The 27,782-nt window shown below is 40.8% G+C and overlaps 1 protein-coding gene across 3 annotated transcripts in view; it reads right to left on the reverse strand.

Moving 5' to 3' along the window:
- TTC29 (tetratricopeptide repeat domain 29) overlaps window positions 1-27,782 on the reverse strand; it is a 191,313-nt gene that overhangs the window by 129,303 nt on the left and 34,228 nt on the right. For all 3 annotated transcript variants that reach the window (XM_050946520.1, XM_050946521.1, XM_050946522.1), the window contains one exon: window positions 14,007-14,192. In XM_050946520.1, the coding sequence (XP_050802477.1) occupies window positions 14,007-14,192 (186 nt within the window). The remainder of the gene's footprint in view (window positions 1-14,006; window positions 14,193-27,782) is intronic.

Below are 27,782 nucleotides of genomic sequence, written 5' to 3' on the forward strand. Positions count from 1 at the left end.
TAGGCTGGATTCCTGAGGCAAAGTGGATTGTATTGAAGTCAGTGGGACTCCTTACAGGATCCATAATCCCCAGAGTACAAAAAGAAAAAAGGATTTCCTATGGTCGAAGGACATTAATCTCAAGAGAGAGCCAAAGGCTTTGTGAGAGCAGCAGCAGCAGCAGCCTGGATGCCTGAAAAGTGGCTACAGAGGGAAGACTGAGCAGCAAACCACCTGGAAGCTAGCACTGGAGGGCTGAGACTTACTAGCAGGGGAGCAGCAATAACCACGGCAAGGGGAAGCAGGGCAGCAGCCTGCAAGGAGGATGATGTGGAGGGATTACAGGACTCTTATATTTATACCACTGTACTGAACTATCCTTCAGTGCTGGTTTAGGAACTATTGGTTTAACCTTTTGTGCTGTAATTTAAAGTAATTGTTCCAATGGTATTTGCTAGGCCTGTTGATTAATCACAGTTAACTCATGCAATTAACTAAAAAAAATTGTGATTAAAAAAAATGAATAGCAATTAATGGAACTGTTAAACAGTAGAATACCAACTGAAATTAAATATTTTGGATATTTTTCTACATTTTCAAATATATTGATTTCTATTACAACACAGAATACAAAGTGTACAGTACTCACTTTATAATAGTTTTTATTACAAATATTTGCACTGTAAAATGATAAACAAAATAAATAGTATTTTTCAATTCACCTCATACAAGTACCGTAGTGCAATCTCTTTATTGTGAAAGTGTAAATTACAAACGTAGATCTTTTTTGTTGTTACCTAACTGCACTCAAAACAAAAAATGTAAACCTTTAGAGCCTACAAGTCCACTCAGTCCTACTTCTTGTTCAGCCAATCACTAAGACAAACAAGTTTGTTTACATTGACGGGAGATACTGGCACTGCAAGGTATTTATGTGCCAGATATGCTAAATATTCGTATGCCCCTTCATGCTTCAGCCACCATTCTGGAGGACATGCTTCCATGCTGATGATATTCGTTAAAAAAACTGTACGTTAATTCAATTTGTGACTGAACTCCTTGGGGGAGAATGGTATGTCTCCTGTTCTGTTTTCTAAAAAACAGCTATAGCATTTGACCCAAAGTTTAAGAATGTGAAGTGCCTTCCAAAATCTGAGATGGACGAGGTGGGAAGCATACTTTCAGTAGTCTTAAAAGAGCAACATTTCAATGCGGAAACAACAGAACTTGAACCACCACAAAAGTATCAATCTTCTGCTCATGGCATCTGACTCAGATGATGAAAATGAACATGCATCAGTCCACTCTGCTTTGGATCATTATTGAGCAGAACCCATCATCAGCATGGATGCATGTCCTCTGGAATGGTGGTTGAAGCTTGAAGGGGCATGAATCTTTAGCGCATCTGGCACATAAATATCTTGCAACGCCGGTTACAACAGTGCAATGCCAATGCCTGTTCTCATTTTCAGGTGACGTAAACAAGAAGTGGGCAGCAATATCATCTGCAAATGTAACCAAACTTGTTTGTCTGAGTGATTGGCTGAAGTAAAACCGAATGGGCTTGTAGGCTCTAAAGATTTAGATTATTTTATTTTTGAATGCAGTTCTTTTTTTGTACATAATTCTACATTTGTAAGTTCAACTTTCATGAGAAAGAGATTGCATCACAGTACTTATATTAGGTGAATTGAAATATACACCTCTACCTTGATATAACGCTGTCCTTGGAAGCCAAAAAATCTTACCTCGTTATAGGTGAAACCGCGTTATATTGAACTTGCTTTGATCCACAAAAGTGCACCGCCCTGTCCCCCCGGAGCACTGCTCTACCACATTATATCCGAATTCATGTTATATCGGGTAGCATTATATCGGGGTAGCAGTGTACTATTTCTTTTGTTTTCACAGTGCAAATATTTGTTATCAAAAATAAATATAAAATGAGCACTGTACACTTTACATTCTATGTTGTAATTGAAATCAATATATTTGAAAAAATAGAAAACATCCAGAAATATTTAAATAAATGGTATTTTATTATTAACAGTGCAATTAATCACATGATTAATTGTGATTAATTTTTTAAATCGCTTAACAGAACTAGTATTTGCATCTTTTTATTTCTGACACTCTTAGGAAAGGAATCATTTGTTACCAAAAAAAATGTGTGTTTATGGGAACCCACCAACAGTTTAGGATTGCTACCAGTCCTGTATTATGAGTGATGTCCTCTATTTAAATAAAAACTACCCTGTCCCATATTAAATCAGTACAGGATGCCTTTTATCCTGTATTTCAACCAAGAAGTGCTGCTGGTTGGCAATTTGACTTGGCACAGAGGGTCACAACCCTGCACACCACTCAAATTTGGCCTGGCTGCCCTTCCATCCTGCCTTAGAAGTTGAAAATGAATGATTTTTAGATTTAAGGCAATCTTAGCAACAATGGAAGACTGAGGAAAAAATTATTCAACGGATAGCCAGACCACTCCCACTGGCCATCAGTCCCATTGAGAAGGCATCTCTAGAAGCAGTGTCTCCTCTGTCAATTACTAGGAGTAAACCCTGCCTCCAGAAAAGTTTATATAATGTGGCGAGAACTGCAGGCCCAGCTGCAGTAGTCCGAGACCTTGTGAAGCTTAGAAGCAAAAAATCTGTTTCTGAGTGGGCAGCTTTGAATGAAGCTTTGTCTCAGTACTACTCATTAAGCAGTAAATAATTAAAATACCTGGAAAGGACAGGTAAAATACAAGCAGCAATGTCAGTAATAGACATGAAAGAGAAGAGAGGGAAAATGAATTTAAAAAAGCAATGAAATAATTCATATGAAGTTTTAATAAAGTTTCATTTGAGGTCTTGTTTAAAGATATATCAGACTTTAGGGATGTAACCTAATTACATTTTTATTCCAAGTTCTACTCAAAGACCTTGGACTTTGAATCTTTAACATAGATCAAGCATAGTTTAATTTACGTGTGACTATCAATATTTTAAAAAGATGTCTTCATTAAATGCCATAGTCTTACAAACATGTACATAAAGCAGAGAGCAATATTGGTGCTACAAAAATGTTAACAATTAAGTTATAGAAAAAGGATTATATATTTTAATTCATTTGAATTATTAGCAAGCTTTTAAAATATTTAATTCATTTTGCCTAAGTAAAAAAAGTTTCTAATAAATTACTTTCTACCGTTCAATTTAATTTTTAAAATATAAAATAACTAAAGTTTTTGAACTAATCTCAGGAACTCTGTCTTCAATTAAAAGTTATAACCCCAAATGCCCCAAGAATCAAAAATAAGATTGTTTATGCCTAGGCCATAAAAGTTTTATGGAACATGTAAATTATGATTATTAGAGTTTGCACTAATGTATTACTGTGACTGACCTGAAGAGGTTTTCACTACAAAATATGAATAGAATTAATTTGTCTCCTGCCCCTAAAAATTCTACTAAAACTAAGAGACTTCCTAATGTGAAAATCAGATCTATTTATCTTTTCTTAACATTAGAAATGTAAAGGATACACTTACTTTATTGCATTAAAGAAGTATAAACATACAGGGAAGTTAGATTCATTGAAAAGAACAGAATGATAAGAGTTTTGAATATGTTTTGTTACAATACCCCTTTGGGAGTATCTGCTGAAGCACTTAATTCAAAACATTCATAGTGCCCGCCAGTATTTTTTTTTCCTGTTACAAGAATAAACATTAATAAGATGTACTATATTTTTCTATCAATTCAATTTGCAATTTTCTCCTTCATGCTGTATGTTCAGGAGTTACTCTCAGATTTTATTAGATTGTATTAATTTGAACTGAAAATACACAATCTCTGTAACATCAATTCAATCCAGTAACTGTCAGTTCAATATCAATAACAATATATTATTTCTGTGTAATAATATGCTGTCCTTTCTCTGGAAACTACATTCTGCATTTGGATGGGGATAGACTCAATTATCTAATAAGCCTTTTCAATCTGTCTAGTCTTCAGATCTGTCAATCTAGATTTATAGGTGCTTCCCTCTGGCCATTGACGGGCAGGGAAAAGCAGTAGCATCTGAAGACCTTTTCTCCTACTGTACTACTTCTTAAGCTTCTTATGCAACACTCTCCAGTTAAGTGCTCCTTAGCTAACTGACACATTAACTTTTCATGCAACTTAAACAATAAAACAGCCATTGTATAAAATAATGTAGTTGTAGAATAATTTAGAAAAAGGGTTTTTTTTTATATGATTACATAAAATCAATGTTTGCTAGGGTTCCAAATGGTGAGATCTGATGAGCAAAGCTCCATTTTACAGGAAGGAAAAGTCAATTTTCTGCCTTTCAGATCCTCTAATGCAGACAATCTAAATAGTAGTCCCCATATGAACCTAAAGACAGGAGTTAGTGATATTTCTTGACTAATTCCCTAAGAGAATGGTGCGATCTGACAGGGCCACTACATGAAGCCTATAATGTTTGGCAAGGCATGAAATGGTCTTCAGATCTCACGTACTAATTGTGCTCCTCTTTTTTTGCTCAAAAGGTAGCTTAAACAAATGGGCTTTAATTTCTAATCTCAAAAAATTTCCTTCCCAGTTGTAGTCTAGGGAAATGCTCCTTGCCAATCACCCAGTTATGAAATATGTGGAAATTCTTTTCCCTGTTTTGCTTTCCTAACCTAACCTCCCAGCCAAGGTAATAGTAATATCCACTGGAAACCAGATAATCTTTTTTTTAAATAAAGATTAAAAGACTAAAATACATGCTACATGGAAAATTCTCCATAAAATACAACTACAATGACAGGAAACTGAAATATAACATTTAATTTCATTAAGGTTGAAATCAATTATTCATTTTGATTTTATCATCGCAATTTTCAAGTTTTATAATATTACATAATATACAAGCCAACTTGTATATTATATTAGAAATCATAGTATAACAAAAGTCAAATTGATAAAATCAAAATTAATTGTTTCCAAAAAAATCCAAAATTTCAACTACTGATATCAATAGAGCCAATTGAAAATCGGAATTTTCCTTCCACGGGAAATTATGAGATTTTGAAATTTGGTTTCATTCCAAATTGGAATGAGAAGTTGAAAGTTTGGATCTTTTTTGTTTTATTTCAGTTTCCTGTCATAAATTTTGACAGAATTGATAGGTTTGTGTGAAACACTTCTATTTCATCAAATCAGCATTTTCTCATGAAAAACTGCTCCACCAGAAATGTTTTAACCAGTTCTAGTTATCAGGTATACCTCCTTTGCTAAATAAAGGAGGAAAACGGATAATCTCATATGCCACTCAAATGCTAACCTTTTAATGGCAATTGTTGCACTTGTAATATTTGAAATGATGGTGAGTGTAGTATTTTGCAGGTTTTTATAATCTTGGATGTTGTTACTGGAAAATAATATAAAGTATTCTAATTTGTAAGCCTTTAAGAAGTACACTAGTCTGGGTCAAATGTAATATGTTTTGTTCTTAAATATTCTTGTAGCTCACAATTTGATTATGAAGAAATATTATTTGTTGATTTTTCATCATCAGTATTCTATTTATTGCATAATATACTAGTAGTTGTATTTTTATGGAAAATTTTCCACGTAGCATGTATTTTAATCTTTTAATCTTTATTTTAAAAAAAAGATTATCTGGTTTCTCTTACAGTTTTACATGGCTTCCCTTGGCATTGAAGTTTTTGATATACAAAATAAGCCAATGAATATAACAGCAACAGAAGCTCCTCTGTTATTAAATTTAATATAAAATTTAATTTATTTGATGGTCTGCCTACGTTTTTAGGGTGGAGTTTTCAAAAATGCATAGAATTGGTCTAATGCTGCTCCCACTGATGTAGATGGGAGTTTTAGCATTGTCTTCAATGGGGGCAGAATTAAGCCAATACTGAATGCTTTTAAATGTCCAACCCTAATTTGATGCAGATTTTTGGAAGTGCATAACTGAACTTTAGAAGTTGTCAAGGGGAAACTGGGTAGAGAATAGTTGGGACTTTGAGCATCTGGAAACATGAGTTTATGATACAAGCATATTAGTTGTATGTAATAATAATCAGCTGTGAGATACTTAACAACAGCTAGGTCATAGAAGATTAGCATTGGGAGAGACCTCAGGAGGTCATCTAGTCCAGCCCCCTGCTTAAAGCAAGACCAATCCTAACTAAATCATCCCAGCCAGGGCTTTGTCAAGCCAGGCCTCAAAAACTTCTAAGGATGGAGATTCCACCACCTCCCTAGGTAACCCATTCTAGTGCTTCACCACTCTCCTAGTGAAATAGTTTTTCTTAATATCCAACCTAGACCTCCTGCATTGCAAAATGAGACCACTGTTGCCTGTTCGGTCATCTGCCACCACTGAGAACAGCCGAGCTCCATCCTCTTTGGAACCCCCCTTCAGGTAGTTGAAGGCTGCTATCAACCCCCCTCCCGCACACTCTTCTCTTCTGCAGACTAAATAATCCCAGTTCCCGCTGCCTCTCCTCGTAAATCATGTGCCCAAGCCGCTAATCATTTTCATTGCCCTCCGCTGCACGCTCTCCAATTTGTCCACATCCTTTCTGTATTGGGGGGGCCCAAAACTGAATGCTATACTCCAGATGTGGCCTCACCAGTGCCCAGTAGAGGGGAATAACCACTTCCCTTGATCTGCTGGCAATGCTCCTACTAATGCAGCCCAATATGCCGTCAGCCTTCTTGGCAACAAGGGCACGCTGTTGACTCATATCCAGCTTCTCGTCCACCATAATCCCCAGATAGCAGACACTGATATTGGCATAATTAGATCTTTGTTTATATACTGTACCATTCTCCCTAGCTTTTTCTGTCTCCTGTCTTTTAGAATGTAAAACTCTTCAGGGCAAGGACTCTCTTCATTTGTGCTGAACAGAACCTCTCTGTTGTACCAGAATATAAATTAAAATAATTATTCAAGCTAACCTTCCAGGGAGATGAATGGCATAATTCACACATCTCAGAGCTTCTGTTTCACATTGTCAATGGATTCTGGCACACACAGTACTGACTTACACTTGGCATACGTTTGGAAGATTTTCTTCGCTGGACACAACTGTAATCTGTAGCCAAGGATAAAAGATATTGGGTATACATAGGACAGGAGTAGGCAACGTATGGCACATGTGCCAAAGGTGCCACATGAGCTGATTTTCAGTGGCACTCACAGTGCCCGGGTCCTGGCCACCAGTCTGGGGGGCTCTGCATTTTAATTTAATTTTAAATGAAGTTTCTTAAACATTTTAAAAACCTTATTTACTTTACATACAACAATAGTTTAGTTATATATTATAGACTTATAGAAAGGGACCTTCTAAAAACATTAAAATGTATTACCGGCATGCAAAACCTTAAATGAGAATGAATAAATGAAGACTCGGCACACCACTTCTGAAAGGTTGCCGAACCCTGATATAGGATATATACCTTATTTAAGGAGGTAGAATATAAGCAGGGGCGGCTCTAGGCCCCAGCACGCAAAGTGCGTGCCTGGGGCGGCAAGCCGCGGGGGGTGCTTTGCCGGCACCGCAGGGGCGGCAGGCAGGGTGCCTTCGGCGGCTTGCCTGCAGGAGGTCCGCTGGTCCTACAGTTCTGGTGGATCTCCTGCAGGCATGCTGCGGAGGGTCCGCTGGTCCCGCGACTTCTGGACCTCCCGCAGGCAAGGCTGCGGGAGGTCCGCCAAAACTGCTGGACCAGCAGACCTCCCACAGGCAAGCAGCCGAACGCAGCCTGCCTGCCATGCTTGGGGCGGCGAAATGCCTAGAGCCGTCCCTGAATATAAGTAGTAATTAATGTTGTAATTAGGCCTGTAAGACATTTAGCATCACCAGATTAGGCCATAGGACAAGTTTCCATAAGTACATTAATAATAAACCTGCTGAGCTTGTGTCTATGTGATATGATGATGTTTTGAAAATAACTGCTGAGTTTGGACAATAATGTCTGTGAGAGATCAGTAGATACCACAAGATGACCAGTGGTAGCTGGGGTGAAATGTTAGAGACTTCCTTAAGGTAGACACCCGTTAGCATGGTGACAAGGTGACACAAATGTTAATGAGTAAAAGGGGAACTAATGAGCTGCCCTGTGAAAAATGGGAAACCTGAAAAGTAGTGGGATGTGGCAATTCAAATAAGGAAAAGGGGCTAAAACTTTCATAAATATGTATGAATCCCAGTGAGTGTCAACGTAACACATTATGAAAGCTGTATCCCACCCTGTGTGCCTTTGTCGAGGGGAGATGCCAAGATGATAATGGAGAGGATGAAGACAAGCACTTTGGGTTTTTCTATAAGGCCTTGGAGTGAGTAATGTAAATATTATACAGTCTGTACTGGGTCTCTCTCCTTTACCAGGTTGCAATATGCGTATTGTTTGGTTGGTTAGTAAAAGTAATTATAGAAAAAGCACTATGTAGTCTCATTCACCCTTCTATTGGTAACCTTTCTACTGCAGTCGATCTTGGGGGCTGAATTCTCACAGATTAAAGTACGTGCAAACCCTCGCCTTGGGGTGGGTAATTGGTTAACGTAACATAACTATAGTTAAGCTTACAAATCTCTACACTTCCTTGGGAGCAAGACCTACAAGCACGGGCTGCAGAGCCAAGGGGGTCAGCTGGCCATGACTGACCATTTTTTGGCTCTGCCAAACCTTAGTGGCTTTGTGACTCCATGCTCCAGGTCACAATGCCACTTACTCAAATTTGGCCTGCCTGCCCCTCTGTCACTCAAATTTGGAGGAGTGGGTTCAGGAGGTCACAGGCCAAGGGGCGGTCATGGTGGGAGCACCTCAGAGGGGAAGAGGAGGAAGGTCAGCAGGAAGGGGAGGGGACACTTTAAATGGCACTCTGAAGTCCTTGCGTATAAGAATTTAGTGCTACTCTTGCTAAACTCTGAAAAGTACACATGGAAGAACTTATACCATTCTGCATAGCCAGCCAGGCAGAGGGAAGCAAATGTCTGTAAAAGGATGTACCAGTGGCCACATTTCCACCACACTGCTCTGAGTTCTGGGAGCCACTGTTCCTGCTTCACTATAACTTGGACATCCTGCTGGGACAGCACACCTCTAAACCACCACTAATGCAGGGCTGTAGCTTAAAGGCACATAAGTCTTGTACGTTTATGAAAAAAATAACATTACTGCAGGTGTTTGTTGGTTCCAGCTGTGTCTTTAGACTTCCCAGCTAATTTCAGAGTTGTCTGAAGAAGAGGTTGGGACTCCATCTAAAACACAAGCTGGGGGGATTATATCATAAAATGATAGGACTGGAAGGGACCTCAACAAGTCATCTATTCCATCCCCTGCGTGTTGGCCCCTTCCGGGAGCAGTGTGGGGCCAGGATGGGCAGGGAGCCTGCCTTAGCCTTGCTGGGCCCGCCACCAACCAGGAGCCACCGGAAGTAAATGCTGCCCAGTGGTAAGCTGCACCCCAGTGCTGAGCCCCCTCCTGGAGGCAGCAATCCATGCCGCTCCTGCATCCTGAACCCCCTCCTGTACCCCACACCACACCCTGAGCCCCCTCCCAGATACAGCAGCTGAAACCCCCTCCTGCACCTCAACACTCTGCCCTAGCCCAGAACCCCCTCCTGCACCCAAACTCCCTTCTAGAGCTTGCACCCTTCACCCCATCCTGCACCCCTGCCCCAGGCTCATCCCAGAGCCCCCTCCCACACTGTGAACCTCTCAGCTCCAGCCCAGAGCCTGCACCCCCTCCTGAATCCCAACTCCCTGCCCCAGCCTGGTGAAAATGAGTGATGGTGGGGGACAGCGAGCGATGGAGGCGGGGGGATGGAGTGAGTGGGGCGGGGCCTCGGGGAAGGGGTGTAGAATTTCCTGGGTTTCTCTTAGATTCAAAAAGTGATCTTGGGTGTCAAAAGGTTGGAGATCACTGATCTAGACCATCCCTGACAAGTGTTTGTCTGACCTGTTTAGAAAAGCCTCCAATGATGGAGATTCTACAATCTCTCTAGATAAATTGTTCCAGTGCTTAGTTAATTATTTGTTTAAGTAGAATTGCTGTTTTTTCATATCTATAAAATTTACTTGAAGTAGTTTTGTTCAACTGCTTTTAAAAAAGACAAAAAGATTAGATACCTATTTTAATTTTTTCTGTTTTTTAAGTTAGACTGACACACATTCAATCTAATTTGGTACAACCCATTCAAAGTACATGGCTTTTGCGCGTACAGAGTCCTTTCTTCCTTTTGGCCACTTTTCCTACAGACATAACAAATTATCTGAAAATCTGGTGTATAAGTTAATAAGTTTAACATGATGTAATATTCCTCATGTGAATGATGTTAATCACATTGCTTAATGCACTACTGAAAAAGTATTGAGATACTACAGTTATAAGCATGGTACACACTGTATAGGAAGAATCTATATGGAACAGAACAGACATTAGTCATCATATCAGTAAAACACACTGGCCCATAGTCAGCTGTCAGTTATAACAGCATGCCCCCTATTGGCCAAGTATGACACTACAGGTGCTCCCTGACTCAGTTTCCTTCCTCCAAGGTGCGTCTCCTCAGCTTTCCACACACCAGTCTTTTACTGGAAATGTGGCTTAGGCCTGGTCTACACTACGCGCTTAAACCAATTTTAGCAGTGTTAAACCGATTTAACGTTGCACCCATCCACACTACAAGGCCCTTTATATCGATATAAAGGGCTCTTTAAACTGGTTTCTGTACTCCTCCCCAACAAGAGAAGTAGCGCTAAAATCGGTATTACCATATCGGATTAGGGTTAGTGTGGCCACAAATCGATGGCATTGGCCTCCGGATGGTATCCCACAGTGCACCACTGTGACCACTCTGGACAGCAATCTGAACTCGGATGCAGTGGCCAGGTAAACAGGAAAAGCCCCGCGAACTTTTAAATTTCATTTCCTGTTTGCCCAGCGTGGAGCTCTGATCAGCACGGATGGCGATGCAGTCCCAAATCCAAAAAGAGCTCCAGCATGGACCATATGGGAGATAGTGGATCTGATCACTGTATGGGGAGACAAATCTGTTCTATCAGAGCTCCATTACAGAAGACGAAATGCCAAAGCATTTGAAAAAAATCTCCAGGTTACACAGTGCTGCGTGACAAGCGTAACGGAAAGCCAAAGAATCAAACGGACGCTCATGGAGGGAGGGAGGGGGTACTGAGGACTCCAGCTATCCCACAGTCCACAGCAGTCTCCAAAAAATATTTGCATTCTTGGCTGAGCTCCCAATGCCTGTAGGTTCAAACACATTGTCCGGTGTGGTTCAGGGTATAGCTCGACATTTACTCCCTCCCCCCCTGACGTGAAAGAAAAGGGAAATAAATCATTTCTTGACTTCTTTCAGTGTCACCCTAAGTCTACTGAATGCTGCTGGTAGACGCGATGCTGCAGCAGTGAAGAGCAGTATCCGCTCCTATCCCCTCCCTGGTGGCAGATGGTGCAGTAGGACTGCTAGCCGTTCTTATCATCAGCCCGTGAGTGCTCCTGGCTGGCCTCAGGTGAGGCTGGCTGGGGGCGCCTGGGTAAAAATAGGAATGATTCCCGGTCATTCCCAGTAGATGGTACAGAACAGCTGGTAACCGTCCTAATCATAGCAACTGGGGGCTGAGCTCTATCAGCCCCCTCCCTTTCCGGTGTAAAGAAAAGATTCCGTACTGCCTGGACTACCATAGCAGCAGGGTGCTGGGCTCCTCTCCCCCGCACCTGGACTGTCATAGTAGCAGGAGGCTGCCTCCCCCTCATTTTATCTCACTAACAAGTCACTGTTTCTTATTCCTGCATTCTTTCTTCATGACACAAATGGGGGGGACACTGCCACGGTAGCCCAAGAAGGTTGGGGAGGAAGTATGCAACGGGTGGGGTTGTTGCAGGGGCAACCCCCGTGAATGGAATGCAGCTCGTCATTTCTGCGGGATCTGACATGGAGCAGCTGTGCTCTCTGATACACTGGTTCTCTAGTACACTTGCCCCATATTCTAGGCAGGACTGACTATTTTTAGATATAAAGGAGGGATTGACTTGGGGAGTCATTTCCATTTTTGCCTTTGCGCCCCTGGCTGACCTCAGCCAGGGGCACCCATGATAGCAGCAGACAGTACAGAAAGACAGATAACCGTCATCTCATCGCCAATTTACAATGGCAGCAGACGGTACAGAACAACTGATAACCGTCTCTGCTATCATGCAAAAGCAAGTGAATGCTGCTGTGTAGTGCTGTAATATCGCCTCTATCAGCGGCATCCAGTACATATATGGTGACTAAAAAAAAAAGCTGAACGGGCTCCATGGTTGCCAGGCTATGGAGTCTGCCAGGGCAATCCAGGGAAAAAGGGCGCGAAATGATTGTCTGCCGTTGCTTTCCCAGAGGAAGGAAGGAATGACGACATTTACCCAGAACCACCCGCGACAATGATTTTTGCCCCATCAGGCACTGGGATCTCAACCCAGAATTCCAAGGGGGGGGAGACTGCGGGAACTATGGGATAGCTACGGAATAGCTACCCACAGTGCAATGCTCCGGAAATCGACGCTATCCTCGGTCCATGGACGCATGCCACCGAATTAATGTGCTTAGTGTGGCCGCGTGCACTCGACTTCATACAATCTGTTTTACAAAACCGGTTTATGTAAAATCGGAATAATCCCATAGTGCAGACGTACCCTTAGTCCTCAAGCCAAATTACAACAAATATAACTCCTCCTTTTTCAGCCCACCCTGTGGGCCCTGTTCCCAGCCCCTTTCTAGGTTACCTTAAAGACTCTGCATTCTGGGCAAGAATGCTGTCCCCAGGCTTCTTCCCATGAAGTATCCTTCTCCTGCAAACCCTGACTCAGGACCCTTCACAGGAGTCTGACTGCACACTGTGATTTCAACTCCAGACTGACCTCACACAGTTCTTTTAAAAGGCCCAGGTGTCAGACTAGATAACCAGGTGAGGTTTCTTTCAGCGCTACATTTCTATTTTTCTATTTCTCATATAATACAATTTAACATCACAGATACCTCAAATATTTTCTTTGAATATAGCTGTGAATTTTTTAAATTAACTTTTGCCACACCTATGGCCCTTAGTACATTTTTTTCTGACAACATGCGAATGATTGAGTTTTACCAGCAAACATTTTTGTGGAAAGCAGATTTCAAAATTACATACACAAGTATTCATGAAAATTATACAGACAAGGATTCATGCCAGAAGTGCTTGCTTGTTCAAAAAAATCAGAGAATAGAAACAATACACTGTTTCTTACATTGGTCAATCACACTGAAGCAATATATCTAAAAGTCTGTGGTCAATCTATAAAGTAAATATATGAGAAGATATAAACTGAATATTCAAACAAATACATTTGAAGAAATCATAAACAGCTAAAGTACATTTAGCAAGCAGAAACAGAGGCTAAATTTGAACAAATGTGGTAAAAAATTTGTTCATTGTTTTTCTTTTCTAGTATTAAGCAGGATTCATATAGTGAAACCTCCTTCATACACAGACCCTGTCATACACACCCAAACCTTCCTGCCATGAAAACTAGCACAATTTTTAAAATGTGGCAGTGAAGTCAATTGTTGCTTATATTAACATCTTTTCTCATTGATATCACAGGCTCACAATCTGTGACAACATTAGCTAGTGAGAAGTTGAACAAACAAAAGGAGATAAACTTAAAGCAAGGGAACATCTTTATTTATAAAGAAATGCTTCCTCTGTTCATATGTCTTGTCTTCAGTTTGAATGAGAACCTTCAAACTACAACTGGGGTGCAAAATTATGTCTCTGATGATGAACTGTTCCATTTGTAGATTTGCTGATCTAAAAATTTAAATTATGACTACTTCACAAACCCACAGATATTTTAGCATTACAGAATATATATTATTGTATAATATTGTGCAGAGTAATTAGATATAGACTAACAGAAAATGTGTGAAAATGTATGAAAATGGAAATACATTTTGATGTAATGATATAAACTTTTGCTTACCTTGTTCCTCATTGACAAGGCCCATATTTGCATGTGCTTCAGACTCTTTTTTCCCTCCATCGATTTTGATCAGCTGAGCAGTGCTAAGACATTGTTCATAAAAGTAATTCCTTAACCATTTGTCCTCAGTGTTGTTGAAGCAGTAGGCCAACTTAAGTTGGTTATTGTACACCTCCTCATAGTACTCTTAAAATGTAAAAAAAATTACAACTCAGTCAAAACAATGGAATATTATTAACTTTCAAGAGGAAGGCCTGTTTGGTAAAATCAGATTTCTTTTCATAATAAACATACCAGTTAAAGGGATGTTTACTGTGTCCCATTCAACTACATATAGTTACACTCTCTTAAATAAATACTTGTTAAACAAATATAAACAAAGGAAAAGGGATAAACTTCCAAGTAAAAGGACCACTGAAAAATGAATTGTGGCAGGAATATGAATACATGAATATTATTTTCTGTATACCAGACCAAAATATATTTCTTCAAAATATGTAAAATAAGTACCTGTTATAGAAATGGACTTACTAGAAAGGACTCCAGTGTCAGCACAACACAATGCTATACAGATGTCAGAGCCTGGAGCAGCACAATCCCACTAAAGGAGAAGGGAATGCATTATATGACTCTTAAACAACCTCCACTGATTGAGACTGCAAAGGCATTGACAGGATTCAGAATGAGCCTGAGTCTGAAAGAGAATCACTGTCTGTGTCTAAGGGTATGTATTTATTGCAATTAGATACTCGTGGCTGGCCCATGCCAGCTGACTTGGGCTAAGGGGCTGTTTAAGTGCAGTGTAGGCATTATGAGGACTGTCCCACCTTGAAGGGTCCTAAAGCTCAGGCTTCAGCCTGAGCCTGGACATCTATACTGCAATTAAACAGCCCTGAAGACAGAGCCCCATGAGCCCAAGTCAGCTGGCACGGGCCAACTGTGGATTTTTAATTGCAGTGTAGACATACCTGTAGCAGTTGCAGTGAGTGAGGTAAAGGGAAAACAATAATACCTGAAAAAAATCCTATATCAAACACATTTATTTAACTAATCTTGACCATTTTCATATCCATTTTAAGCATTACAAGTAAAAAGGAATAATGAAAAAGGCTAATAGTTTTCATGTACATTTCTGTTTCTATTTCCTTAAAAACTGTGACAAATTAATGGCAAGACTGAAACTTCATATTTTGCTATGAATAAGGCACAGTGCATAGAGGTGCAGCCCACAAAGCAGCTCTGGAAAGTAAATGAGACTCAAACCCCAAATCCCCTTGCTTAAAAGGAAAAAAACAGTTTGCTCCTGCTCTTTACCAATAGCAGATTATTTCCTAATGGCGTGTTGAGAGGACCAGCCACGGGTCCAACCACTCTCCACCCACCTGCGAAAGTAAGCATAAAGGAGCAGCCTCACAAAGTATGCTCTCTCCACATGTACAAACCAACAATACATATCACAATCTTGCCCTAAAATTTATAAAGATCCTGGAAATGTAATTCATTATTCAGCTTCTCAGCAACCTAAGTAACAGCACTTTGGACACCTTATGAAACTTAATTAAACTATTGCTAGCTGCAAGTCCAAAATCCAAGGAGTGTTAATATATTATCAAATGTATTATTTATTGCTCTAAGTTACAGCTTATATGAAATAGGAGAGATTTCCCATCAAAAGAGTACATTTAAAAATCACAGGAGTTTATCTCAATATTCTGCTGAATTAGGTTAATGATCTGGTGCTTAGAGGCATCAAACTGAAGAACTTTGACAATAATTACCACATTGTTTCTTCTTACTGTAGGTTTGAAGCACCTATTCTCTCATAGGCTCAGAGGGTCCACAGAAGTAATTAGCAGAACACATGACCCTTCTGTCTAATTCAAAGATGCAAAAATATCAGGTCAAATTTAATGCTGACATAAGGTAATGAATTTGTCTCCACTTAAGCCAGAGTTAAATTTGGACAACTGACTAAAACGGCGTTGTAATTTTGATTGATATATTGTGTATGTGTCTGGTCACTGAGTGGAAGCCCAAGAACATATTCTTAAAGGATTTTAATGTATTTGGGGAGATGGAGGGGTTAAAACAGACATATCTCTCAGCAAAGACACAAGATGGGTGAGGTAATATCTTTTATTGGACCAACTTCTGTTGGTGAGTGAGACAAGCTTTTGAGCCACACAGAGCTCTTCTTGTCTGTGTGGCTTGAAAGCTTGTCTCAGTCACCAACAGAAGTTGGTCCAATAAAAGACATTACCTCACCCACCTTGTCTCTCTAATATCCTGGGACCAACACAGATACAATTGCATGCATATCTCACAGCAAGTCAGACAGTGTTTGGTGAGAGAAACTGTTGGCTAGTTGAAGGTGTGAACACAGACGCTTTGCGTTCAGGAGTTCTGTGAGTTGTAAGTTTTGCTGTTGTTTTCACAGCTGATTACCATTTGTGCTCAAAGCAATGACAGGATCTACACACAGAAGTATCCATTTATCTATATCTCAACAAGGAAAAAACCGACTCCTGGGTGCAGGGCGGCACTACCATTTAGACAGCCTGGGCAATCGTCTAGGGCGCCAGAATAATTGGTGGGCGGCATTCTGCCGGAGGGGGCAGCAGGCAGCTCTGGTGGAGCTGCCGCAGTGGTGCCTGCAGAGGGTCTGCTGGTCCGCGGCTCCGGTGGAGCTGCCGCAGTCGTGCCTGCGGACGGTAGGCTCCTCGCGCAGCTCCAGCCAACTGCCCACAGGCACGACTGCGGCAGCTCCACCGGAGCCGCGGAGCACCAGACCCCCCACAGGCACCACTGCGGTAGCTCCACCGGAGCCACGGGCCCAGCGCGCGGGGCAGCGAAATTGCCGTCCGCTTAGGGAGCTCAAACCCCTAGCGCCGGTCCTGCCTGGATGAAGTCTTGGCCTCACTGAAGTCAATGGAAAAAATCCCATTGATTTCAAAGGGGCCAGGATTTCACTCCTGGAGTACAAATCTTTCCTTACTGCTTAGACATCAGGATACCACATTAAAACATTTTTAAATTCTATGTTGAAGCCTTCATAATAGCTGATCTAACAGGGAAATTCAAACCTTAATGTATATTTTTCTAAATATTTTTTTGGGGGAGGAGGAACAAAAAAGTCAAACCTCTATAAAGAACTACTATATGGATTGCAAATGATAACTTTCATGCAGGACCAACGCTAGGGGTATGAGCGCCCTAGGCGGACGGCAATTTCGCCGCCCCACGCGCTGGTCCCGCGGCTCCGGTGGAGCTGCCACAGTGGTGCCTGCGGAGGGTCCGGTGCTCCGCGGCTCCGGTGGATCTGCCACAGTCGTGTCTGTGGGCGGTTGACCGGAGCCGCGCGAGGAGCCGACCGTCCACAGGCACGACTGCGGCAGCTCCATCGGAGCCACGGACCAGCAGACCCTCCGCAGGCCCACTGCGGCAGCTCCACCGGAGCTGCCTGCCGCCCCCTCCGGCAAAATGTCGCCCACCGGTTATTCTGGAGCCCTAGGCGATTGCCTAGGCTGCCTAAATGGTAGCGCCGGCCCTGCTTTCATGTCAGTCACTTCAGTTGTCTGAACAAAAAGTTATCAGTAATTACTCTGAAGAGTGTTCTGTACAAAATTTACAGCTCCTTGCTTCAGTTCTAACCACGAAGAGAGATTTTTTTTCCACAGCCTCCCCATTTTTACATCTTCCATTTCAAACTCAAAACTTGAATTACATATTTTCTAATATGCAGTATTCTGAGTACCTTGTACTATCTTCTGACAGGATTAAATTCTTTGTCACCTCAAGTTAACCTTGATGAAGCACTGCAGCAAGTGGCATATAACAGAAATCTCTGTATTCTGTTCAACCCTGTTCTGACTTTTCCAAATATCACATACCCCTTCATCTTTCTTGCCGTGCTTGACACATTTAACTATGCTTTAATGTCTCATTTTCGATCTGATATTGGCCAATTTAAGTCATGTGAGCTGATTTTTCCCTGTTTAATGTTTTCTGAAGCCACTCTGAACTCTTTTCTTCCACTGTTCCTGCCCCTTTATTTTTCTTTTGACAAGTAAACTTACTTCCCTTGTTGTTAAACAATTCTGTCCTCTTGTTAATTCAACTTTTGCCTTCTCCATTCCTGTTTGTTTTCTCTGAGTTATCTTAATTGTTCACAATTCTCACATCCATTCTTACATTCCACACTTTCTATCATTTTTAAGATTCCATGATCAGCTTCCCTTAAAATACACAGAATTTTCATTTGAAGACTCTTCTGTGTTATTTTCTTCAGGCCAAAAAATTCTATGCCTCTGAATTACTTTTCAGTACTTGTAACCCACTGCTACTCTGCTTTATTCTTCTGACAGATTCATTTGCTTTTTGGTTACCACAAATAAGCTTCCTGTGCCCATTGTTGTGCTATCATTCCCAATCATTTTGTTTCCTCAATGAAAATTTTACTCTTATTTTTGTCTCAATAATGTGATGCAAATTCAGTTAGTGTTCAGCCTTTTCTTCTATTCCCAAACAAACAACTATTAACCTTCATGTAATTGATAAAGATTTTAGTCATTTCAGTTGGAAATGGTCAAGTTATAATAATTTACTTAATTGGCACCATAGATTAGAGAAAACTGTGATAAAAAGCAATCTAAAGTGGTCACTATTTTTTCTGCCCAATGATCATACATTGTGTGGTATAAAAGTCTTATTGCGATCTTTTATGTAGGAGATACTGATTTATATACTAAATTAAGCAATGTTGCAATACTGCTCTAAGACACAGATATTCAAATTTCACAATGCAAGGCTGAATTTAATTCTTGATACCGGCAAAAGCTGATGCTTTGATTAGATGAGCAGCAAACAATGTGTGATGAGTGGTTAGCCTAAATATTACAAGTAAATTTAGTAACACTTCCTAGGTGATATGCACACAAATGTCAATAGATAAAAACTATATCTATCTATATCTATATATATCTACACTGCTACCTCGATATAACACCACCCAATATAACACAAATTTGGATATAACGCAGTAAATTAGTGCTCCGGGGGGGTGGGGCTATGCACTCCAGTGTATCAAAGCAAGTTCAATATAACACTGTTTCACCTATAACGTGGTAAGATTTTTTGGCTCTCAAGGACAGCATTATATTGAGGTAGAGGTATATATATATGGTTTTAGGGCTACAAGGGAACTCAAGAGGTCATCTAGTCCATCGCTCTGTGCTGGGACAGGACCTACTATCTCTGAGTGGTCTTTCTCTAACCTGTTCTTGAAAACCTCCAATGGTGGGGATTCTACAACCTCCCTTGGTAATCTATTCCAATACTTAACTATCCTTATAGTTAGAACATTTTTCCTAACATCTAATTTAAATCTTCCCTATTGCAGATTAAACACATTACTTCTTGTTCTATTTTCAGTGGACATGGATCATCATCCTCTTTATAAAAGCCCTTAACATATTTGAAGACTGTTATCAGGTCCCTCGCTCGGTCTTTTTTCTCAAGCCTAAATATGCCCAGTTTTTTTAACCTTTCCTCATGTGAGGTTTTCTAAACCTTTTATCATTTTTGTTATTCTCCTCTGGACTCTCTGCAATTTGTCCACATTCTTTTTTAAAGTGTGGTGCCCCAAAACTGGACTCAGTACTCCAGCTGGGGCCTCACTAATGCCAAGTAGAGTGGAACAATTATCTCCTATATCTTACATACAACAGTCCTGTTAATACACACCAGAATTATATTAGTTTTCTTTGCAACTGCATTGCACTGTTGGCAAATATTCAATCTGTGATCCACTACAATGCCCAGGCCCACATTACGTGCCACTTGGAACTGGGGTACCACTGAGCCCACCTAACCCACCAGCCTGGGTTTCATTCACTGTACTGCAGAGGCAAGCTAGTCAAGCCTTCCCTCAGGCTTCGGACTTCACTTTACCAGCACACATACAGGTAGGGACAGACGCAGCTGCGGCTTTACACACAGATGCTGAGATTAGCTTTGCATGGGAAGATTCAGTTAAGGAACTGCCCAGTACTTTGAAGGGTAGACCCAAAATTGTATGTCTTGCACTGCACAGAGAATTGTATAGCATAATCTTATGAAATTCACTCCTTCCCTCAATGTGGAGAGAGATATGCATCAGCTTTTTGCCCTCTCTGCCAGTTAAGAATTCCACACACTGGGTTTTAGACAAAATAAAAACAAGTTCATTAACGATAAAATATAGATTTTAAGTGATTCTAAGGGACAGCAAACAGATCAAAGCAAATTACCCAGCAAATAAAACAAAAATGCAACCTAAGCATAAGATACTAAAGAAACTGGTTACAAGTAGTAATTTCTCACCTTAAATGAATTTAGAAAAGTTATCTCTTAAACAGTAAATGACTCACAAGGTTAACTACAGGAGAGCTGCTGCTTAACTATAATGGGGTCACTAGCAGCTCACCTAGAAGAGCCACACTGCATACCTTTTTCCAAGTGTATTAGAAATTTATCCCTAACATTGATGAATTCTGAAGTATAGATTTGTGAAATATATATGCCCATACAAACATAGTGCAAAGAAAAATAGGGGAATAACAGGTTAAGAATATTTAAATAAGTTAGACATATTCAAGTCAGCGGGGTCTGATGAAATTCATCCTAGGGTACTAAAGGAACTTGCTGAAACAATCTCAGAACCTTTAGCAATTACCTTAGAGAACTCATGAAGGATGGGTGAGGTCCCAGATAACAGGAGAAGGGCAGACATAGTATCTGTCTTAACGGGGAACAAAGAGGACCCAGGAAATTATAGACCATATAATTGGTTAGCCTAACTTCTATACCTGAAAAGATACTGAAACAAATTATTAAACAATCAATGTGAAAGCACACAGAAGATAATCATGCTAAATCAACCTAATTTACTTCTTTGTTAGGGTTACTGGCCTAGCGGATGGGGTGAAGCAGTAGACTTAATATATCTTTATTTTAATGAGACTTTTGACACTGTTCAACATGACAAACTAGGGAAATATGATCTACATGGAATTGCTGTAAGGTAAGTGCACAGCTGATTGAAAGATCGTACTCAAAAAGTAGTTATCAATGGTTCACTGTCAAACTGGGAGGGTGCATTTAGTAGGGTCTGGTAGGGTCAGGTACTATTCAATATTTTCATTAATGACTGGGACAACAGAATGGACAGTATGATTATAAAATCTGTGGATGAGTCCACCTAGGATAAGTTGCAAGCACTTTGGAGGCCAGGATTAGAATTCAAAATGACCTTGACAAATTTGTCTGAAAACAACAAGGTCAAATTCAATAAATAAAGTACTACACTTAGGAAGGAAAAATCAGATGCACAACTGAAAATTGGGAATAACTGACTAGGTCATAATATTACTGAAAAAGATCAAGGTTTGTAGTGGATCACAAATTGAATACAAGCCAACAGCGTGATGCTGTTGCAAAACTAGCTAATATCATTCTGGGGTAATTAACAAGAGTGTCATATGGGAGATAATTGTCCTGCTCTACTTAGCAATGATGAGGCCTCAGCTCGAGCACTATGTCCAGTTCTTGGTGTCACACTTTAGGAAAGCTGTGGACAAATGGGAAAGAAAATCCCACCTATGAAAACAGGGCACGTTAGTCTTAAGAAAAGAAGACTGAGAAAGCACTAATAATGGTCTTCAAGTTTGTTAAGGGCTGTTATAAAGGGGACTGTGATGAATTGTTCTCTATGTCCACTGAAAGTAGTACAAGAAGTAATCGGTTCAATCTGCTGCAATGGAGTTCTAGGTTAGATATTAAGAAAATCTTTCCAACTATAAGGGTAGTAAAACTCTGGAATACATTTCCAAAGTAGGTTGTGAGATCCCCATTACTGAAGGTTTTTAAGAACCAGTTGGACAAACACCCATCAGGGATGGTCTAGTTTTACTTGGTCCTGTCTCAGTTCAGGGCTTCATGACCTCTCGAGGTCCCTTCCAGCTCTTTATTTCTATGATTCTAAAATATTATTTAACTTTCATCAGAATTCTCAAAATGATGCATTTTAGATTAAGGTTATTGTTGGCTGTGTTCTATAACTAACATGATTCATGAACAACAAAAATGGTCTATAATGGGGTTTCCAGATCCTACATATTGTGACAAAGCTCTGATCTTGTCTCCATGGGTCCTGCGCTTCCTGACAGATTTCAGATTTCACTATGACCCTCCACGTAGCCCTTCTCTCTCTAGAGGCAAAGGTCACAGCCTACTAAGCCATTTTCATCATAAGCCAACATAAGCCATAAGGAGGCGAGGAGAAGCTACCTTCCCTCGCACAATCTCTGTTGTCTCCCAGTCTCAGTGATTAATTGGGAAGGAGGGGGGGAGCCTGGGCCCACCCTCTACTCTGGATTCCAGCCCAGGGACCCTAATAGTAGCAGCTATGGTAGCTGACTTTTTGGAAACAGGATGTGTACAATTCCCTGGGCCACTTCCCCACAGTAGCCCCCACTACCTCAATATCTACTTCACCCTTACCTCAGGGCCTCCTTCCTTGTGTCTGATATAGTTTGCACTGCTCAGTTTCTCCAACAGCGTGGCTTCCTCCCACAGTTCCTGACACGCACCCCCACCTGACTAACTGGGAGGCTTTTAACTAGTTTCAGCCAGCCCAATTGGCTTAAGGTGTCCCAATCAATCTAGCTGCCTTCCCTGCCTTCTGGAAAGATCTTAATTGGCTCCAGGTGTCTTAACTGACCTGGAGCAGCTGCCATTTGCTTATCCTGGTAACAGGGATTTGTTTAGCTTGTGGCTAATATATCTGTTTCCTACTACTTTGCTATAGCCATCTGGCCTTGTCCCGTCACAATATATATGATATATATTTAGATTTCTACTATGCTAAATGAAGTATTGTCCATCCCAAAATCTAGGTGTCCTTGGCAATCTCCTTAAAAACACTAAAATAGAGAAACCCCGAAATTACTCCCAGATCTCAGTATCTTCAATATGGCTCCAAGGTTTCATGTGTCAATACCACAAACTCATTTGAAGATGGACGCACAAGTCTGGTAAGTGGGGGATATTTTATTTAACAGTAAATATTTATATATACCCAGGAAGAAGATATTTCATCAAGCCATGATCTCAAAATCCACAACACACAGTAAACATCTAAACTATGAAGTTTTAAGATGAAAAGGTGTTATCAAAGTAACTTTAGTTCTCTGAAATTTGAATGCATTGTTTCCAAAAAGTTACACTGACCCTTTCTCTTGCTGCACAGAGTTCAAATTCTAAAGCTTCTGGAAGTTGAGAAGAGTCAACAGGCAGTTATAAGGGATGAGATGTTCATATCATCAGTTAGCAGAACGTTGGGCTCAAAGAAAGTGTGCACACACCCTAAAAGTAAAAAAAATTGCATGGCCAGGCATACAACTCTTAAAATGTGGTTACATGGGAGCAGGAGAAATAAAGGAGAAAAAAATGATTACTTAGCATGGTGCCTATACTACTTTGTGAGGCACCCTGGAGTGGAATTGAACCACCTATCTAAACTGAAAGATGTTGAGTACCCAAGAATCCACAGTAAATCCACCCAAACCACAACAAAATGTATCAAACAAGTGCCCAAACAGTGCGTTTCAGAGGGAGAGGTAAAGAGAAGAAATCAGAAGTTAAAACTGGCTTTGGGTTTTCAGCCAATGTATCAAATTTGCATTCTTTTTTCTTAGAAAGAAAAACAGCAGAATATGAAGCAGGTGTCTTTGTTAGATATTTTCCATTGCTCTGCCTCTTCTGATATTGAGGCTGAAAGCCAAGGATGGCAAGGAAGATTTCTGATAACACAACAGGAATGTTGAGTTGCTCCTCGTCTGACATTACTGAAGGAGTTTCACAGTAATCTTGTGGTGAACTTGATGTCTTTCATTCTCTCCTGAGGCTGAAAAAGCACTTCACCCTCAATACAAATTTTGAATATAGGCCTGAGCTTTAGGAGAAAGGTTCAATGATATAAGCAAGAAGTATTACCTGAAAGAAACATCTGAGCCAGAATGTCTTAAGCCTCATAAATCACCTCAAAGAATGTTCTTGGTCACTTTATGCTCCTCAATCACCAGCAATTTTTTGGACTTCTTCTGCTCCTAAGGAAGGTGGCCATTTACAGGGAGCATTTGCTCCCAAAGATGAAACTGATGCCTGGCTTTATAACTGGTCGTACAGAAAGTACACTTTCCTTCCCAAAATGTAATTTTTTTGCCATGTTTATCTACTAGAAAGGTCTGACCTGTGTTGGAACATCTCACCCTGTCATCGATAACAGACTACCCATGAGTCAGGAGTATAGTAGGTTAGGAAGTACAGGACACCTTGCTATGACACCTGAGGAAGGTGATTCTGGCTTCTCAGATGTGCTTGAGATTGAGGATGCTCTTAACAGGGTCTAGCAGTTTCTCAGTAATGGAGCAAGTGAGTTTCTTTCTGTTAGGCTCTAGAATGTTGAATAACCATGAGAGTCTTTTCATGGACTGCTGATATTTCCAATGCCAGAGCCTCTGTCTTATGTCCTAGCAACTTCTGGAACTGTCTTAAATAGTTTAGTGATGAATGAGATGGAGGGCCCGAATCCTCAGAGAAAGTTGAAGAAGTAGCACTGTGATATCTGGGCCTTCAAATTTACCTAATTGTGAGCTCAGTTGTAAAAAATTGAGTAAAGTTTATAAAAGGTCACAATAACCTACAATCACAAATTTTGATGGGAAAAGGTACAAAATGGAGACAGAAAGACTGAATTAGTCCACACAAAAAGGCCTACTGATATAATTCTAGAATTGTGCTAAGATCATACCTGGTAAATAAGACAGCGAGAGACCAAAAATCAGTGAACCAAAATTGGTGGGTCAGAAACGAGGGTTAATTGGCGGAAAAATAATGAAAGGATGAGCTATTCCACCCAGCACTCTCTTTTGGGGTCCTTAAAGAAACAGAATTTAGGGAAAAAGTGGCCTCCTAGAGAGATGTTCACTATCATAGCTCTACTCAGACCATTTCTTGGGACCCCAGGCCTTTGTCATCCTGATCCTGAGAAATATCTTCAACAGATTGGCCCATAGAGAGGGACCCAGATGATATTGCCACTTCTACTGGCTTCAGTTGAATCCCAACAACCACCTGGGATGTGTGACTTTGCATATATCTTCTCCCATGTGTCCTTTTCCTTCCCCACTTTATTTCTTCTCTTTCCTATCCCTCTCCTCTTTCCTTCTGTCTAATAAGAGTCTGACTTAGCTGGCCAAGACTGTATATTTTGCAAGACTGATGAAAGCCTATGACCAGGAAGCAGCAACTGGAAGCAATGTCCTAAACAGCCCAATGCTGGTACAAGTTTTCCAAGTCTCAGAGTGGCTGATAAAACTATGTGCTGTGCCTGTGCTTCTCCAGCACTGAGGTTGCAAGTGAGAGCCAAAACCAGAAACTGTATTTTCTATCTTTGCTGTTATTTTCGCTCCCCTTTTGTGTGTATTTTATTTTGTCTTCCAAGAAAGAGGATCAGACTTTAACAGCAGCAGCGATGCCAGCTTCAGTCCAGCTCAACTAATTTCTTCCCTTTTCCCCATAAGAACAATTACTACCATTGTTAATATAATCTAACAAACCGTTAAACAAGAGTGTTTTTCCTTCTAAAAAATCTTTCCCGCTAAAGAGAAAGGGAACTATGGATGTGTTAAAATGTTGTATTTCAAATACTTTAACTGTTTTGCCTTCTTTTTTATGTTTAATAAACAGTTAAAATGATGTTTAATGGTGTCTTTGCCATGGCACTAAGCAGGCGGAAGTCTTTGCATACCATACCCTACACTTATTTAATACTGTTTAATATTGGACTATGACAGGGTCTAGTTAATATCTTTGATACTTTGAGCCCATATATTCCATCTAAATACAACAGTAGCAAAACCGTTCTTGCTGATCAGAAGAGGGGTTGTTACAAATCTTCCTCCCCTTTCTTTCCTCAAACAGACAGACTAGAATACTGACAAATGGAAAGGATAATGCTGCAAATACTAGCATTGGTCTGGAGGTGGGGAAAACAAACATCCTAGGTGTGCTGGGAGAATCAGATGGATGAGGAAGAGTAGTAGGTTTTATTGCTGACCTTTATGACATCTGTCCCTGCCCGCAAGTATATGGAATCTTGGGGAGCAATTACCACACAGGTGGGGTGCCAATTAATTTCTTTATTAAAGGAAAAGGGAAGTGGTGGGAATTTAACAATGAAATATGATGGGATGGGGTGTATAGGGTGTTTACAATAGACGATAGGGGGGTTCTTCTTATTGAACAGTGTAGGGAGTTCTAACAGTGGGGTGCAGTAAGTGGGGTCAGCACAATGGGATACAGTACAGTCAATAAGAAACTCAGCTTTATATAGGAACAACTCTAGATACAGTGTGGAATGCAAAATGTACCAAAAAAAATGCAAAGTAAAATGGTAGCTTCTATATGAAATGGTCAACAATCTCAGATAGAATGCATTAAGTGGTTCATAGCTATATATATAATGTAACACAGTGGCATCAATACAAATACAAAGTATATCAGAAAAGTGGAGGTGACCAATGGGGTGTTATAACCACAAGTAAGATGTGAATCACAGTGCAATGATACAATATGGGTGATAAGTGAAATCATGCAATGTAACAGCATAGAAGAAAATTAATGACTTAATTTGTGAGGTTGTAATAGCAGATAATCTGCAAGAGTGTACCTAAAGGCTGAGTCAAGAAACAGGAGTGGGGAGGGGAGTGAATGATCAGTGGCAACTGATGAGAGGAGAGTGCAGCTGCAAGCAGCGAGAGACTCTGAAGCCCTGCGGGGTGAAGCCCAGAGCAGTCTTCAGGAGTCTGCGGGCTGGACGTACGGGAGACAAGAGCAGCTGGAGCGCACTTAAGGGGAGTCTGGGAGCAGCAAAAGGGGAGGGCGCTGAACGTGCAAGCGATGGGAAGGCACGTGGAGAATGGGGGAGACGGCTGAGGGAAGAAACAGGTTGCAGCAGCGGAGGGCACTTCAGGGAAGTTGCGGAGCAGTGGGGTGAAGACAAACGGAGCGGTGTGATGGCGATCTTCGGTAGGGGAGGGGCAGCGGAGAAGCGGGAGCACGAACACAGGGGATACAGGGAGAGGCAGCAGAGAGGTGTAAGGAAGGGCTGGAGGGACACCCAAAAAAAAAAGGGAGAGAAGCGGCAAAGGGTTTGGGAGGTTATACGGGGGAGAAGCAGCAAGGGGTTACAACAGGGAGACACGGGGAAGTACACAGAGGGGGAGATTGGAGTGGGGGAAAAACAGACACGGGAAAGTTCAGGGAGAGATTGGGACAGCGGGAAGACGAATTCAAACAGCAAAAACCTTATCTATCGTCTAACTTAATCAAATTTATATAAAATGACAAGCAGCTTATACAAAGTAACAAAACAGGTACAGAATACAACCAGGCAATGGCTTTTTAAAATCTATCTTAACCAACGACTAGGCAAAACAACAAATATCACAATTCTAAGCAAACTATAACAAGCAACTATACGGAGCAACAAAACAGCAACTATAGCAAGGCAGGTGAAACTTACAAGCACTACAATCTTAGCAAACTATGCCTTATTAAACTAAAAAGCAAAACCTATGGTGCACCTTATGCTATGGGGAGGTCATAGAGGGCAGAGTAGTATGTGCCCAGGATACAGCTCCCAAGGCAGCTCCCCAAGGAATCCAAGGGATGATG

The sequence above is a fragment of the Gopherus flavomarginatus genome, chromosome 3 (genome assembly GCF_025201925.1).
Source record: "Gopherus flavomarginatus isolate rGopFla2 chromosome 3, rGopFla2.mat.asm, whole genome shotgun sequence".
Classification (NCBI taxonomy): Eukaryota; Metazoa; Chordata; order Testudines; family Testudinidae; genus Gopherus; species Gopherus flavomarginatus.